Raw genomic sequence first — 17597 nt, forward strand, 5'->3', positions numbered from 1 at the left:
GGCTAGGACTATAACAGCGTTTAAAAGATAACTGGTTAAATTCATGGTGGTTAAGTCCATAAATGGCTATTAGCCAGGATGGGTAAGGAATGGTGTCCCTAGCCTCTGTTTGTCAGAGGATGGAGTTGGATGGCAAGAGAGCAATCACTTGATCATTACCTGTTAGGTTCACTCTCTCTGGGGCCCTGTCATTGGCCACTATCGGTAGACAGGATTCTGGGCTAGATGGACCTTTGGTCTGACCCAGTACAGCCGTTCTTATGTTCTTTTGTTTCACAGTTTGGGCCCAATTCTGTAAGCCTTCTTTGTGCAGGACTGCCATAGATGTTGATAAGAGTTATATGTATGAAACTTTTAAAGTCCTAATCCTGAAAATATGTGTGCATCTGCTTAATTTAAAGCATGTGAGTAGCCCCACTGACATCAACAGAAATATGCCAGATCTAATAAAAAACTAATGTAGTTCTGACAAGAAAGTTATCTACATTCACTAACAAAAGTGAATATTGCTTCTAGGATCATTTTAAAGTAATTCAATTTTGTAACTGTAGATTTACTGTGGACTATATTTATTTTATTTGTACTTTAAAAAAATCAGTTATTTTACATATAGTATTTATCTCTAGTATATTTTTCTTTATACTATTTTATAGTTTTCGAGGGTGTCATTGATTTTTGTAGCGGATAAATGCAGGTTAGAAATGGAAAACCTTTGCACATAAAAGTGAACAGTGAATGTCTTATTTATCAGTATTTAGTGTAAGTACGATTATTTTAATTTATGTCAATTGTATTATTGCTTCAGTGGGTGCATTATTTGTATGTTCACAAAGACTGCAAAACATTACCCGTTGTAGCAATCCAGTTGACTTCAGTGTCTGGTAAACCAGGGTGTGGACCACAAACTGACTTCAGTGGGAGTACTTGAAGAATTTGCAAGGCCTGATGCAAACTCTTACGCTTGATGACCACTAGTTGGAATCTGGATGAAATTGGAAAGGGGCATTATGGGCACAGGGCTTGATTCCAAAATTGAAAATCAGATCTTAGTATCATACTTCTCACATATATGGTTGGTGTTTTTCAAAAATTAAGAAAATGTAATTAGTCAGAAGGTGGCATAGAATTTACTACACCGGGTCAGGTAATTTGTCCATATAGTTTTATAATCTGTCAGAGGCATCTGTGACCTGTACTGATACTTTAACATAACATATGCCAAGGCTCAGATTTTTAATGATATTTAGGTGTTCTTCATTCAGCACTGCAAGGCCTAAGTGACTTAGACAGCTAAGTCCCACTTTCAAAAGTGACCGAGACACTTAGGATCTAAGTGCTATTGACTTTCAATTGATGTTCAATCTTAGGAGCCGAAGTGCTTATATCACTTTTGAAAATGGGATTTAGCCATCTATGTTGCATAAACCTTGCAATGCTGTGTGGAGCAACAACTAAATATTTTTAAACATCTGGCCCCTATTCAATGTTGTAATGCTATACATGGGCGGGGAGGGAGGCAGAATTCCTCTTGAACCCAAGTGTATAATGTTGTTTGTCACTTTATTAGATACGTTGTGAACGATTTGTTGAGGAATTGGAGAGTTACTCTAAGCAAGTTGAAGAATTTTACACATTTGGAGACATTCAGGAAGTCAACAGATATCTAAAAAAAGCTCAGGCATTGAGTGCAAAGTTGGATGTGGCTGCTGATAAGGTAGAGATTTCAAATTTGCCCTAAATATAAATAGATGAATTTGTATAAAATGAAAAGCTTTGACAGTGAACAATTATTGACAAGTAGTAAAACTTACCAATTTTCCCTGATCTTGGACGCTGAAGGGTCTGAACAAGCCTCTGGGGCCCATTATTAGAGGATCATGGGTATTCTAACTTGTGCTGGCAAATGTGGTAATTGTTGGGGAATGAACAGTTGTTACCTTAATAATAATAATACCTATATTGGTGGAGGCAATGGAGAGGAGGCTGGAGTGGGATTCAAGTTCCATTTCTGGCTAAGTCACCTGTTGGGTTATTTTCGGCAAGTCACTTCTCTGTGCCTCTGTCTGGCCAAGGGGCTTATTAGCTGTGGCAGGCAGTCTAACCAGGAGAAGAAAAACTCCAGTTTCAAACCAAGAACATCAGGCCTCGCCAGCTGGTTTGTAAAAGTTGTGCCAGTCACATATGCTGTATGAACCTCTACCACCAACCCCTGTTAATGGTGCAAGGTGAAGGCAAAGCGAGCAATAATACCTCTAACCCATTTGTAGTGCTTTTCTTACGAAGATTTCAGAGCGCTTAACAAAGGAGATAAGTATAACTGCTGTGATGCACAAAGGATTTTTCAGGGGCCTAGGATCTTGACCCAGGTATTTATATTGACACCTTTTTAGATCTTTTTTAGATCTGTCAGCTGGCTTCAGTACTATTGACAATGAGGTTTTGGTAACACACATACGGTCCCTAGCAGGGTTTGAAGGAGTAACATTTAACTGGCATTTCTGTCTTTCTGAGAGGTTTCAGAAGTTTGTGTTGGGTGAGTGCTCATCTCTTGCACGGTACAGTATTGATCTATGTAGTCTCCTTTACTGCCCAACATGTATGTTGGGCCATTAAGAGTGTCATAGTCTGCTTGCATTAAAACCAATGGCAAAACGTTTATTGACTTCATTGGAAATAGAATTGGGCTGTAGGTGCCTGATTCATAGCCCACTGAAGTTAGACTGACTATGGGCTTGAGCTTTGGATCAGGCCCATAGTGAGAAAGAATCTCTCTAGTGTGCCGATGGCACCCTTCTTTGTTGGCTCAGTTCTGACCTGTGCCACACAAAAGTAACTGTGTGCCATTTTTATGGGTTCCTTGATGCTGTGCTTGAGAGGGGCTGAAATGACCCTCAGTATAATCTAGAGCAACTTAAAGTTGCTCTTTAACGGCTCTGTAAAGTTGTTCATATTAAACTGTCTCCTAGCGACTGCTCTGCCAGCTAAGGACCAGATGGTGTGCTGTGTGCTCTAGCCTTGCCAGTTTTATGTCATCCCACTGGAGAAATACAAAGCTTGAGCTGACAGTCTCATTTTAAAAGAGAGGAGGTTGATGATAGAGCGTTTTCTATGAAAGATATTTGACTCTGGAACTTGTTCACTCTTTAGTCTTGCATCCGAGTCTGAATTTGTTGACCTTAAGAGCATGTTTCTATTTTTGTGAACAGCTGATGGTGGTGGGTTGAGAGAGGTGATTAAGGGTGGTTGTTTGTTAATTTATATTGTGATTTTATTTATATAGGTAGGCATGTCCTTCTATTTTAGATTTTTAAAAAATATTTGCTTCTGTATCATCTTAATTTTTTGTAATATACAGTTAGATGTTTTCTATTAATATATGTGTATAAATACTAATGTAAAAATGGTTAGTGGGTGTGGACAAATTGTTCTATATTTCATACCTCACTTTTGCCTCTACAGATCGATCAGTTTAATGCAGAAGAAGAGGCCTTTGGATGGCTAGCTTCTCAGTACCCTCAGCGTAAAAAAATTCAAGACACTCTTAACCCATATCTTCGTCTCTATGATATGACTGTAGAGTTCACTACCAAACACAGAAACTGGATGGAGGGATTATTCACAAAGGTGAATCCAGACCAAGTAGAGATAGATGTAGGAAACTATTGGCGTGGACTATATAAACTAGAAAAAACCTTCCATGATTCCCCAAATGCATTATCAGTGACAACAAAGATTAAAGCAAAAGTGGAAGAATTCAAAGAACACATTCCTCTAATCCAGGTGATTTGTAACCCTGGTTTGCAAGAACGGCACTGGGAGGCTATGTCAGAAATTGTTGGGTTTTCACTGAAGCCTTCAGAAGACTCAACTGTCTCTTTATATATTGATATGCAACTTGGTCCATACTTGGATAAATTTGAGGCTATCAGTGAAGCAGCCAGCAAAGAACATTCACTTGAGAAGGCCATGATTAAAATGATATCTGAATGGGATGCAATGGAATTTATCCTCCTTTCTTATAGAGAAACAGGAACCTATATTTTGTCATCAGTGGATGATATTCAGATGTTATTGGATGACCACATTGTCAAAACACAAACCATGAGAGGATCTCCATTCATTAAACCTTATGAAAAAAAAATAAGGTAAAATGTTTTGACTAATAGAAAGCAACAGTGACTTTTACAAGTAAAAAATGAGTTATTCTCCTTAATCAAAAGATATGATTGGAATAGAATGTTTGTGTGTTTTGGTAATCCTCCCTAAGAAGGGTGGTAATCTTATTTTAAAAGGGCTAAAACCATTTACTGGTACCAGTATTTAATTCCACATAGCTGGTTTTTACAGTTAATTAAAAGTGAGGGAACTACTTAACCACTTGATAGCTGGGGGATGTTTTTAGTATGTTCATTTAGGATGCACATGCTATGCTGCCAAATATACAAGGTGCAGCCTAGCATTCCATTTATTTCAACAGAATAAGGCTTGTCTACACTTACCGGGGATCGACATGTGGCGATTGATGCATCGGCAGTCGATTTAGCCACAAATCGCTCTCCTGTCAACTCCTGTACTCCACCTGAGTAAGAAGCACAAGGGAAGTTGACAGGAGACGCTCTCCCACTGACATAGCATAGTGTGGACCCTGCAGTTAGTAGATCTAAGTACATTGACTTCAGCTATGTTATTCATGTAGCTGAAGTTGTGTAATTTAGATTGATCTCACCCCATAGTATAGACAAGGCCTAATAATAAATAATGGCAGCATAATTGGGGAAGTAGTGGGCCAATGGAAAAAGTGTTATCTTTACCTAAATTGTAATCTTTCTGAATATTAAATAAATTGGAGTCAGCAAATGACATAAAGAGTATGAAGAAAATGAAAAAGACAAACAAGTAAAAAATTATTTACACTCTTGCCTTGGTTTTTCCCTAATTCCTACCTGGTTTCCTCAGTAAATAGTTTGCTCTGTTCTTAAAGCCAGCAGGCGTAGCCATGCTGGAAAAAACATGAAAATCTTGCATTTACAATGATATATTTAAATTAAATATTTAAATATAAGTTGACTCTTCTAATTTTTGAGCATCCTTACTTGATAGGAAATTGAAAAATGTTGTTTGAGTTGACCCATTCGACAAATATATATAATGTCAAATATTCATCATGTCATTCCTGATTTATTGCAGTATAATGGTTGTTCTCTCTTAATGTCAGAAGAGTGAAAATTTCCACTGAAATATATTAAACAATAATTATTTATAATTACATATATCAAAAAGTACATACAGTATTGGTCCTAAGAATTACCCAGAATGCTGCAGCTGTGTTAGAGATTGGGGTATGGCCAGACAAACAGTGGCTCATGCAATTTGCAACTGGAAATTACATAGTAATAATGAATACCTTGTTCAAGCACAAACTGTGAAGGCAAAGGACTTTGGCATTCTGTTTTTGCAGAATTGGAACCAGATCAACTTCATCATGATGAGATAGTGTTATAGTGTGCTGGGGACTCAGTCCTTCAAGAAGGCTGGCCTAGGATTTAATTATAATGTAGTTATAGCCAACATAAAGATCAAACTGCGAAGCAAGAAATAACTGGCAAGTATCCTCAGAGTCTGCTATAATGTCGACAAACAGAAAATCCATGAAACACAAATGGAATTTAGGCAGATGATTGCAGATTTTGTTCAAACTGTTGACCTCAGCACAGGTAGTGTAGATAAGACAGAGCATAACATCTTCTTCTGGATTATAGACTATGAATAAACTCCTGGGGAAACAGATCCTACAGAAGAAACCTTGGAACATGGAGAAAATTATTGAGTTGTGTGGTCAATGAAGGAAGCTAAGAGCACAAAGGAAGATGGATGAAATTTCAAGAGAGCAATATTCCTGTATAACTCAAGAAAGTGATGCACTGATTAAAGTGGCAAAAGAAGAGTGACTTGAAGGACAGTGCATAGATATAGACAGAACTCTTTTGCGTCAGTTGCCAGTAGGAAGGCCTACCAAACCATCAGAACACTTTTTTGAAAGGTTTATAATGTTTCACCCAGCACTTGTGGCAGATATTGCTGAGAACTATACAATATGAACAAATGACTTCTAAGATGAAAGTGTAAGAGGCAGAGGAAATCTACTGGAGAAGCTGACTTATCCTGATTGAAGAAGTTGAGGATGTGGTGCGAACATGAAACACTGAGAAACAATAAAGTCATTGGAGTGGATACCATATCAGAACTAATTAAAAGAGAGGCACTCATCTGGGTGTCCCAAAAGCTTTCCAATGTGATTTCAGCATCTGGAAGATGGTCCAAGACTTGGACACAGTTACTGATGGTTTCTATTGCTAAAAAGGGGGTCTCAGCTGTTTGTAGAAATTGTTGCACAATCTCATTATTGACACACCTAGAAGATACTGCTGCACATCATCCTGTAGAGAATTGCATCCAAGGTAAAGAGCTTTCTGACTGAAGAACAAGCCAGGTTTAGACCAAAGAGATACAGTGGAGCAAATATTCAATCTTCATGTGCTATCTGAGAAAGTGCTGGAGAATGATGGGAAGTGGTCCATGTCTTTGTGGATTTAGAACAGGAGTACTTGTGGCACCTTAGAGACTAACAAATTTATTTGAGCATAAGCTTTCATGGGCTACAGCCCACTTCATCGGATGCATGTAGTGGAAAATATAGCAGGAAGATATATATATATACACAGAGAACATGAAACAATGGGTGTTACCATACACACTATAAGGATTGTGGATTTAGTTAAAGCATTTGACAGCATATGGCGCAAATCTCTTTGAGCAGTCCTCTGGCTGGTGGGAGTTGGTGAAAGTGTTCTAAGTCTGATACAAAAATCTCTTCAGAAGTGTGATGACTTTACTGTTTGTGGAGCATGTGCAAAGTAGTTGGTTTGACTTGAGGATAGTTGTTAGACAGAGCTGCTTTGTTATCACCAACCCTCTTCAGCTGTCATCTTGAAGAAATCTTCAGAAGAGCCACTGATGAAAACCTACAGAATGATGTCCCCATCCATGAATGAAAAATTAATCATTTGTGCTTTACTGATGATAGTGACCCAATTGGCTCATTGCAAGAAGAGGTGCAAAAATTGGTAGAAAGAGTGCGGGGAAAGTAGACAAATTAGGTCTAAAGGTATCATGCAAAAATACACAGACAGTGGTGACATCTCTGTTGAAGAAGTGAAGATATTCCTCCCGAAATCTTGAGGAGGCATTGGAGTGTGTTGAGCACTTCAAACACCTGGGTAGTATAATTACAAGGGACATAAAACATCACTTAGAGATCTGACATAGAATTAGACTCACGACTGCTGCTCTAGAGGCACTCAGACATTTGGAGAAGCAAAAGTGTTATCACAAAGTGTAAAATGAAATTGCTGCAGTTTCTTGTCTTCAGCAGATGTGCAGATGAGACATAGATGTGAAGGAAAGAGGTTGTTAACAGGCTTTTTACCTTCAAATTGAAATGTTACACGTGATTGCTGCACATTGGCTATATTTCACACTTGACTAATGAGGAGGCACTCGTTTGACTTTACAGCATAACCAGAATGATATCTGATATCATCAAGACAATCAGATGAAGAAAACTTGAGTTTGTGGGACATATGGGTTGGATGAATGGAGGAAGATTTCCAAAGCAAGCTTTTATGGTTCCAGATGCAGGGAATGTCGGCAGCAAGTAGTTTGATGATGTGGCTGACTGGATGGCATGTATAGTAAGGTGCACTTCTCAAGGCTCTGAAGATCATGAAGTGTGTAGGAAGATTGATGGCCAATGACTCATGCGTGTTGTGTTTTCTGTTTATCGTGATGTGTTTCTGTGGTGCTTCCAACTGTGAGAGAAATGTCCTTACGTACAGTATAACATTGTAATTCCATCTCATGGTGTTGATGACATTGACAAGGTTTATAATAGTGTAGTATAAGCTTTAAGGTCTGTGGGACCTGTGTAATCTCACATAAAGCACCACTCTTCCAAGAATATAGGAAAACATATAACTCTGGCTCACTTGTCCGAGCACAATCCCAGATTTCCTCCTGCAGTTCTGTCTGATGATGGTGGCAGCAAACAGTGAAAGACTGAATTTTTTAACTGCTCTCCCTGACTCTTTACTCGCAAAATTGCATTTTTGTCTCCATCTTTTGGATGGAGAAGTTACCAGAGTAGGTGAAATAGGAGGTTATCACAACCTTTGGAGGTGAGAAGTTATATGCAGGCAGAAAGCTGCCAATGGTATAGGGTGAAAGAAGAAACTTATGTCATTTTACATTGGGTCCCACAATATATAGGGCAAGGTATAAGTACCATTTGTGTTCCTCTCTCTTATGCCAGAGAAACAGGAATATCAAGCAAGTGTTTTTATCAAAACAGTTTACCCTTGCAAAATGCAGTGTGACAAAAAGGATTTTTGTCAAAATGATATTGATTTTGATGAAATTTCCCATTAAAACACATATTTTATAAACAGATGCTTTTTTGTTTTGAAAATTTAGTTTTGGGAAAAAATTCAAATTATATTTGAAAACATTTTTCCCAGTTTTTTTTGTTTTTATTTATACACCTCTACCCTGATATAACGCGACCCGATATAACATGAATTCGAATTCAACACGGTAAAGCAGTGCTCCGGGGAGGCGGGGCTGCGCACTCCAGCAGATCAAAGGAAGTTCAATATAATGCGGTTTCACCTACAACACGGTAAGATTTTTTGGCTCCTGAGGGCAGCTTTATATCGAGGTAGAGGTGTACTTATGTTTGCATTATTTCATGATATGTCAGAAGTAGTAATGTATAATCTGACATGTTATGTCAAGTGATCACATGATAAGAAATTGTCAACATATTTTACTCTTACATTTTATTTTTTTAAAAACATCAAGGACTTCTGCTGTTTAGTACAGATTGACATCTTTGTGTTAGTGGTAAACTGTTTAATTACAACACAAACGAGACATTTTGATCTAGAAAATAAGGCAAGATGTTTCAATCTGTACTAAGTAACAGCTGCTCTTAGTGTATTTCATGATGCCTGTAGTAGTAGTGTCATATTGTACACTACTACTACAGGCATCATGAAATATTGTAAATATAATAAATAAAATAAATTTTAAAAACATTTAATTTAAAAACATAATATCAAATCTTGTCTACAATAAAATTTTGGAAACAGTTAAAATTTCCATTTTGTGGAAAATTTTGATACTGTTTTGCTTTTGCTTTGATTTGGAATGAAAACAAAGTTTGAAAAGTTTTTGAGTTTCGACCAGCCCTAGTAGTAATATTATCTCCTCTGGCACTGGTGAGATGACTACTGAAATTTTGTACCCGATTTTGGTTTCAGCATTTTAAGAAGGATATTGAAAAATTGGGAAGAGTTCAGAGAAGAGCTAAAAGAATGACCTGTGGTCTGGAAAACATGCTATATAATGAGAGACTAAAAGAACTCTAATCTTTTTAGTTTATCAGAGAGAAAATTTAAAAAGAATTTAACTACGATCAATACGTACTACAAAGGGAGGAGATATCTAATGTTAGCGGTCTCATTAGCAGACAAAGGCATGCAACATTCAATGGCTGAAATTGAAGTCAGCAAAGTTTAAATTAGAAATAAAATAAAAAAATTTCACAGTGAGGATAATTAACTATTGGAACAGTTTACCAAAAGATGTGGTAAATTCTCCACCACTCTTTTAATGAAGACTTTTAATGTCATTCTAAAAGAAACGATCTACTTCAACCACAGGTTACAGGGTTAGATGCAGAAATCACTATCTGAAATTTTGTGGCCTATGTATGAAAGCTAGATGAACAGAATGTTCCTCTGTAACATTAAAATCTATGAGATCTATGAATTCCTGTAGCTTTGCTATGTGAGTGGTTCCAGTGAAGTCAATGCGTCACTCACATGAGCAAAGGCTCCAGATCACGTCCAAAATATTCTGTACATAGATAAAGGCTGTTTTTCCGTTATAGGGTTTCAGTGACATTACCAGAATTTGAGTTCTCATTCTCTAATGATTTATGATATTGACAGAAAAAAACTTTTGGTGGACTTGCAGACTATATACAGTTGTGTGTGTTGTGGGGTACATTATTCCTTATTTTTTCCTTATTGTAAATATAATAGCACATGCTTAAACTGTGAGTTCTGTTCAATATAATGTTCCTGAAAGTACATAGATCCTCATTCAGGATCTGATCAAAAACTCACTCAGATCAATGGAAATATTCCTATGGCTTTCAATGGCTTTGGATCAAGTCCTTAGTTAGAAGTCAAACTACACTAGTTGTGTTATTTCTGTTTCATCAGTTTTGGGGCCCATGTTTTGGACCCATGTCACAAATAATTAATTGTTGGAAACTGTAGTTCAGTATTTATTTATCCATTTTGACCAAAGATGACATCCTTCATTTAAGGGTTGCATGTATTTCTTACTCGCCAGTCTGCCTGCAAAGGCATTGTAGGGAATTGAGGAATAAAGATCTGTGTTAAAAAAGGCTATTGTACTTTTTGAAGAAAAACTGATAATGTTGGAAAGTACTTTATAAATTGAAGTTATTATTTATGTTGTCCAGTTCCTGATCCTCAATGATTGTAATTTGTATGTGTAAAAAAGTCTAAGAAGTTAATATTCTAAGTAAAAAGATTTACTGTTAGTATTAATACAGTGCATGAATCGATGCTTTCTGTTTTATAGGGAATGGGAAGGAAAGCTGTTGTTGGTACAGGAAATCCTTGATGAATGGCTGAAGGTTCAAGCTACTTGGCTGTATTTGGAGCCAATTTTCAGTTCTCCTGACATTATGGCTCAGATGCCTGAGGAAAGTAGGCGATTCACCGCTGTGGATAAAACCTGGAAAGATCTAATGAAATCTGTCTTACAGGTAAGGACAACTCTCTTAAGAAAAAATGAGTGTGTTTGTAGTATGTATCAGAAAATTGCTTCTGGCGAGATAAAAATGTGTCCTGTATATTTCATACTAACCCTTTTCCTGGTTCTTTTTTTGTTTTGTTTTGTTAATATTGGCTGTCAAACTTATTTCAGCTACCTAGAAGGACAGTATATCGACAAGTAAAATTAAACAATTTAAACAGTATGTAAAGCAAAATAATATAAAGAAATTCACTTCTTTCAGCACTAAAAGACTGACTACTATAATATTCCTAAGTGTTTACTGAAATCGTGCATTTGCTCATTTTAAAGGGTTTTATCTAATCGCATAATGAACAGGAGAGAGATCTCTATCTCTAAAACCCCAGATGTTAAACCTGCATCAGATATTCTATCTTAGCCCCTGTAATAAACGTCTGTCTCAGATCTGGACTTAGAGTTCAACATCTGAGTGTTTACTGAACCTCCCCCAAGCTTATACCCAGCTTGGATTTTATCTCGCTGCCACCAACTAGGACTATTTAGGGTTCCTAGTTACCCCGAGTCACCCCAACCTTTCCCCCTGAGGCGATGCATTTCAAAATCTTAGTAAAGCTAATATAACGAGATTTTCCCACCCCCTCCTGTAGCCTGAGGCGATGCATTTCAAAATCTTAGTAAAGCTAATATAACGAGATTTTCCCACCCCCTTCCTGTAGCCTCACCAGAGAAACCCCAAAAACCTCAGCCAGGTTTTAAAAAAGAACTTTATATAAAAAGAAAGAAAATACAAAACAATATTACTGCATTAAGAGATCAATACAGGCTCTTGCTTATAAGAAAATATGAATACACAGTCTGATTTAAAAGATAGCCAAATTAAACCAATCCAGCACAGTACAACACATATGTAAATACAACACAAAGCATATAACAGCCTATTTGCCTTGTTGCCTTTGTACTCACACTTTGTAGGAAAACGTTAGAAAGAAATAGGAGTTAGTAGGAAAGCTGTTTCCTCCATAGCTGGGAGAAACACAAAGACACAGAGTACACAATTCCCGCCCCTGACTTTTAAAAAATCCAGCTCTCTGATTGGTCCTCTGGTCAGGTGTTTGGTTCCCATTGTTCACCCTTTACAGGTAAAAGAAATTTAACCCTTACCTTACCTATCTACTTATGACAGCCCCCCTATAGCTCAACAAGAAAATAAATACTTTACGAACTTGGTACATCAGGGAAATAACCGGTTACCTATGAGGAAATAAATAATAAATTAAAGGAGAAATCTATATTCAGCCTTAATCATTTCTGTGGTATGGGGACATTGCCAATGCCTGACTTTGTAGACTGTAAAAAATTCATTGTATTGTCGAATCTTTTAAAGACATATGAATGTCCATTCCTTTCCATTAAAATTGTGCTGAATGTGAAATTACTGCTTGGAGATGAAAGTGTGAAGTTCCATTTTTACCTGGCAAAACCTATGTGTATCTTTTTGAGACCCACTGTATAATCAGGATAAATGTTAACATGTATGTATCATAGTCTAAAAAATATTTTGATCTTCTCTTTTTCAGGATATATGTATAAAATTTAGGGATACACGAACTCCAATGATTGTTTTCTGAGCAACAGTTTGGGAAGAGCACTTGCAGTATGATATACAAAATGAGGCATTTTCTGAGTTTCCCAGCAATTGTATTTGGGATATATTTCTCTTTTCTGAATTGTCAGTCATTCATCTTCTGAAGTTATTCCCAATATGAACAGTGTTCAGAATATTAGCATGCTTACAAATTTTCATGATCATGCTCTCACATGCCGCCATCTTTTCATTCCATTTAACTTGTGTTATATTGATAAGGTCTACAAATGATGGCAAAGTCAAAAAATTGGATATCTAGAGAGACGGGGGGAGGAGGGGGAGTAATATCTTTTATTGGACCAACTTTGGTTGGTAACAGAGACACGCTTTTAAGCTTACTCAAAGCTCTTCTTCAAGTCTTGGAAATACAAGATGGATCAGATTGTTTAGCATAAGAAGTTAACACATTTCAAGTGACCATTCATAGTGAAGTGACACGTTAACACCCCTTGTTTCCCCCATGACTGAAGTGATGGAACAAAGTGGACAAATGGTCTAAAGTAAATAGGATGAAATTCAATAAGGATAAACTCAAGTACTCCACTTAGGAAGGAACAATCAGTTGTACACATACAAAATAGGAAATGACTGCCTAGGAAGGAGTACTGCGAAAAAGAGTCTGGGGATCATAGTGGATCGCAAGCTAAATATGAGTCAACAGTATAACACTGTTGCAAAAAAAGAAAATATCATTCTAGGATGTATTAGCAGGAGTGTTGTAAGCAAGACACAAGAAATAATTCTTCCGCTCTACTCCATGCTAATTAGGCCTCAGCTGGGGTATTGTGTCCAATCTGGGTGCCACATTTCAGGAAAGACGTGGACAAATTGGAGAGAGTCGGGAGGAGAGCAATAAAAAGGATTAAAGGTCAAGAAAACNGGATCTTACCAATTTTTGCTATATCTTTTTTAATGTTTAAAATTTCACATTGTATTCCCAGATGCAGTCTTATTGGTAGCTACAGAGTAGTTTCACTTTATCAGGGTGCTCTGAAACAGATACAATTGAAAATAGTTTTAATGTATATTAATAGAGAATGTATTACTCTTGAATTAAGTGAAAAATGCTAACCATATTCTGTTGCAGATGAAAAAAACTATATACATGTATGAATGCAATACATTCATTTTTTATGGCGAGAGATTCCTCCTTGGAGGATCATAAGTTTATCTGCTGTTTTTAGTGTTAAATGATACATTTGGATCTCAGGGTTGTGTAAAAGAAGCTTGACAGTTCCCTATTAATTCTTGGCCAGATTCTTCCCCAAAACTGAGCAGCATTGATAGGTAAGCAGACTTTCAGCCTTGATCTCTCCTTCCCAGTGGAGCAGGGGAAATCGCTCACCTTGGTAGCACCACCCTGCCTACAACAGATCTCTATGGAGAGCCCTCAGCTGGGTCAGGAATCTGTAGTGGAAAGATTAGGGCTGGAAGTGTGGACATAGTCCATAACCTCAAGGCCCCTGGAGAATCTAGTGGAAAGTCAAGGCAGCTGGTTCTATTAACTTTTCACAGCTCTCCCTCTGGGACCAGATGTACATCCAGGCTCTCCAAATCTTTCTGAATCAGTCTTTCATGTTTCAAAATTGTAAGTAGTAGCCAGGCAAGGCGGATTAGTCGTGTGTTTGTTTTCTCAACTTGTGAATGTTTCTTTTTGCTGGAAGGATTTTTACCTCTGTTTGCTGTAAATTTGAATCTAAGGTTGGAGGAGTCCCTCTGGTCTATATGAATCTGAGTACCATGTAAAGCATTTTCCATCCTGATTTTACAGAGATAATTTTTACCTTTTCTTTCTTTAGTTAAAAGTTTTCTTTTTAAGAATCTGATTGATTTTCCTTGTTTTAAGATCCAAGGGGTTGGGTCTGGACTCCCCAGGAATTGGTGGGGGGAAAGGAGGGGGAATGGTTAATTCCTCCTTGTTTTAAGATCCGAGGAGTTTAAATCTGTGTTCACCAGGGAATTGGTGAAGCCTCCCAAGGCAATCCAGGGAGGGGAAAGTCTCGGGAGTGGGACAGGGAGTGTGCCAGACACTGAATTTCTGGCTAGTGGCAGCATTACCAGATCTAAGCTAGTAATTAAGCTTAGAAGTGTTCATGCAGGTCCCCACTTTTGTACTCTAAAGTTCAAAGTGGGGAAAGAAACCTTGACAGGTGGCATATGCAATTTCTAGTTCTAGGGTGGGACCAAATATAAATAACTATTGGAATGCAGTATATTTTACAATGACAAAAATCATACTCATCATTTATATTTGGTATTTTTTTCAGAGCACTGTGATAATCCATTGTACCACTCAATATGCAAACCTCTCTGAAGTGTCACTGTCATAAACAGAAAGGAATCTTTTCCCAGAAGATGGCACTCTGTGTCCAGAAATATAGTGTTGTGATTTTATGGTTTAGAAGAAAGCATATGAATGTTTGAATGAATTTGAATGCATTTGAATGAATGTTTCTTCTTAAATCACAAAACTTGACTCTGGTCCTTGCTTTTTTGCCTTTAGATGCCATTGTGTTATGCAGTTGATGTGAGAGGTAACACAACTGCTTTTTTTACTTGCCTCACTTTTCATCACAAATTTGAATAATTATAGAGTATGCATCTTTAACATATCTTTTTTTAAAGCAAGACATATGAGAATGAAATTACTTTGTGATTTAATTTCTAGTTTTCATAAATTAAATAACTAAAAAAAAGGAGTGTTAATTTTTAGTGGGGAAGAAATTCAAGATTTTACTAAAACATCTAAGACAAGTCTGTGTTAGATTAAAAGTAAGGCTCTGTGTTTGTCACAGAGGTCACGGAAGTCACAGATTCCATGACTTTCCGTGACCTCTGTGACTTCTGCAGCAGCCCCGTGTGGCTGGCCCAGAAGCCACTTGAGCAGCTCGGGCAGCTCCTGGTTCAGTCGCACTGACTGCTGCTGTGGCAGTTTCGTGACATCCCACCCCCCAGAAGTAGGAGTTTGGGTGTTGGGGGGGATCGGAGTTTGGGTTTGGGGCCGCTGTTTACCTGCGGTGGCAGGGGGGGACAGGGATTCCTATTCCCTATCTTCACATGCAGCCAGGCACTGCTCCTGCAGCTCCCACTGGACGTGGTTCCTAGCCAATGGGAGCTGCAGAACCAGGGCTTGGGGCAGAGCGAGGCAGCATGTGGAGCTAGGGAGCTGGGGCTGCCGCTTCCCAAGAGCTGGATAGGGAGCCTGCCCCAACCTCCCCTCACCTGCATGCCACCTGGGCCATGACTTCCCCCCAGCACCTGCGCCCCCCTCTCCAGCACCCGTGGTGCTTCCTTGGGCCATGCTTCCCCCCAAGCACCCATGCCCCCCTCCCCAGCACAAAAAAAGAAGAGAGAATGCCCATCTCGTCCGGTATCACCACCGCCTGGGGCTAGTCAGTGCCCGGCCTTATGACGAAACTATCTGCATGCATGATTCGCATCCCGACCCCCACACGTCTATACCAAACTTCCCGCAGGTCCTGTACTGAGCTTTCACTGAGCATTCCTCACTAGTGTCTCCTATTCCCGATTATAGTTTTTGTCTAGAGTGTCTCGACAGTCCGGGCGGCTTTGGGTTGTGGTTGTCTTCCTGGTTCCAGTCTACCAGCCGTTGAGTTGGAACAGTTCGGGGCTGCCATTGCTCTGTTTCGCACGAGGGCAGAGCCACTGATGCATAGGCTAGAGGGGTCATTCGCTGACGCCATCCCCCAAGTCTGACCGTGGTGGTAACCCTTGCATTATACCTTGGTATCCATATAATAGTACTTCACTCTTCCAGTCACAATTCCTAGAGACTAGTGGATTCAAGGCCGCAGACATCTTCGGTCAAGGATGGAATCTAAGGTAAAGAGAACTGCGGTTCGGGTTCTTGTCTCCCATAAATCGCACATTTTCAATGGAATACTCTGGCTTGATTTGGCTGTTGCAGTTCGACGACGGCCAGGATCTTGCTCTTAGCTGGGATAATTTGGTCGGCAAGTTATTGCTGACATGAACTCGTAAATAAGATACTCGGGCTTCCCACACTAGGAATGGGGCCAAGGATACCATAGACCATTGCTCGGCGAGGCCCAGCTCCCAGCTAGCTGTTTCATCTCAATCATCACCTCCCTGGATACATCACGTTCTTCCTGTAAGTAATGCTAGCCTCGTAATGGTCCATGGGTCACTTCCCATGGTGATCTCTGTTCCATGAAGGGGTCTCTCATATCGCTACTATAGGTCCTCTCAGCATGAGCGCTCTTTGGTGTGTACGAGCAGCTCTGAATCAGCAGCAGCTGATTGTCTCTTTGCTGCAATCTAGTGCTGACGTCTCGATTGATTGGTCGGTTTTGACTGCGACCGCTGGTCCAGTTCCTCTTGGCTGGGCCGCGGGCTGATGTATACAGGCACTTAGGACCACAAGTCTGTTCGACTTCCTAAGGTTGGGAGGGATTTGTCTCCCTACTGGACTTTGTCCCTCAGCAGCGCGCTAATTCCAACCCTACGACACCACGTGCTGGCAATTAGCCAAAGTAACTTGTTCTACTTGGGATCTCGTCGTGCTATTTCTCTTCTCTGATAGGTTCAGGCGCATATTTGAGCTTGCATTGAACCATTTTCTTGAAATTGACTCCCGCTTAATAGGTCCTTAAGAGGAGAAAGTGGAGAAGGGAGGCAGACCATTTGGCCCTGCCCTCTGCTCCAGGTCCCAACACCAGCGGGCCTTGGGTTGTGGTGACATGCACTATGCACTAGCGTTTATCTCCCTAGGTTACTTTTCTCCTCTCTATATCCGTTCAGCTGTGAAGGTCGGTTTCTCGGCATCTACTCATATATGCAAGGACTCGTTGCCCTTACTCGCTAGAAGGTTGTCTGTTGTTGGGCTTACGCAATCACACTCACACGCAGCACTCCTGTCCAAGACCTTTCTAATTATCCTCTCTGGACAAACTCTTCTCTCTGCAATTACTGCAGCTCTGCTTCCAATGTCAACTTTCTCCTTCAAGCTACCAACACCTTGTCTGGACTGAAGCGGGGTTTATATCCAATGCACGTAGGA

At 39.2% G+C, this 17597-nt stretch overlaps 1 protein-coding gene across 1 annotated transcript in view; it reads left to right on the forward strand.

Moving 5' to 3' along the window:
* The window catches only part of DNAH7 (dynein axonemal heavy chain 7), a 264651-nt gene that overhangs the window by 55365 nt on the left and 191689 nt on the right, over nucleotides 1-17597 (forward strand). The window contains exons 16-18 of the mRNA XM_032803624.2: nucleotides 1568-1714; nucleotides 3460-4145; nucleotides 10735-10921. Coding sequence (XP_032659515.1) covers nucleotides 1568-1714; nucleotides 3460-4145; nucleotides 10735-10921 — 1020 coding nt within the window. The remainder of the gene's footprint in view (nucleotides 1-1567; nucleotides 1715-3459; nucleotides 4146-10734; nucleotides 10922-17597) is intronic.

Source organism: Chelonoidis abingdonii, chromosome 10 (assembly GCF_003597395.2).
Source record: "Chelonoidis abingdonii isolate Lonesome George chromosome 10, CheloAbing_2.0, whole genome shotgun sequence".
Taxonomy (NCBI): Eukaryota; Metazoa; Chordata; order Testudines; family Testudinidae; genus Chelonoidis; species Chelonoidis abingdonii.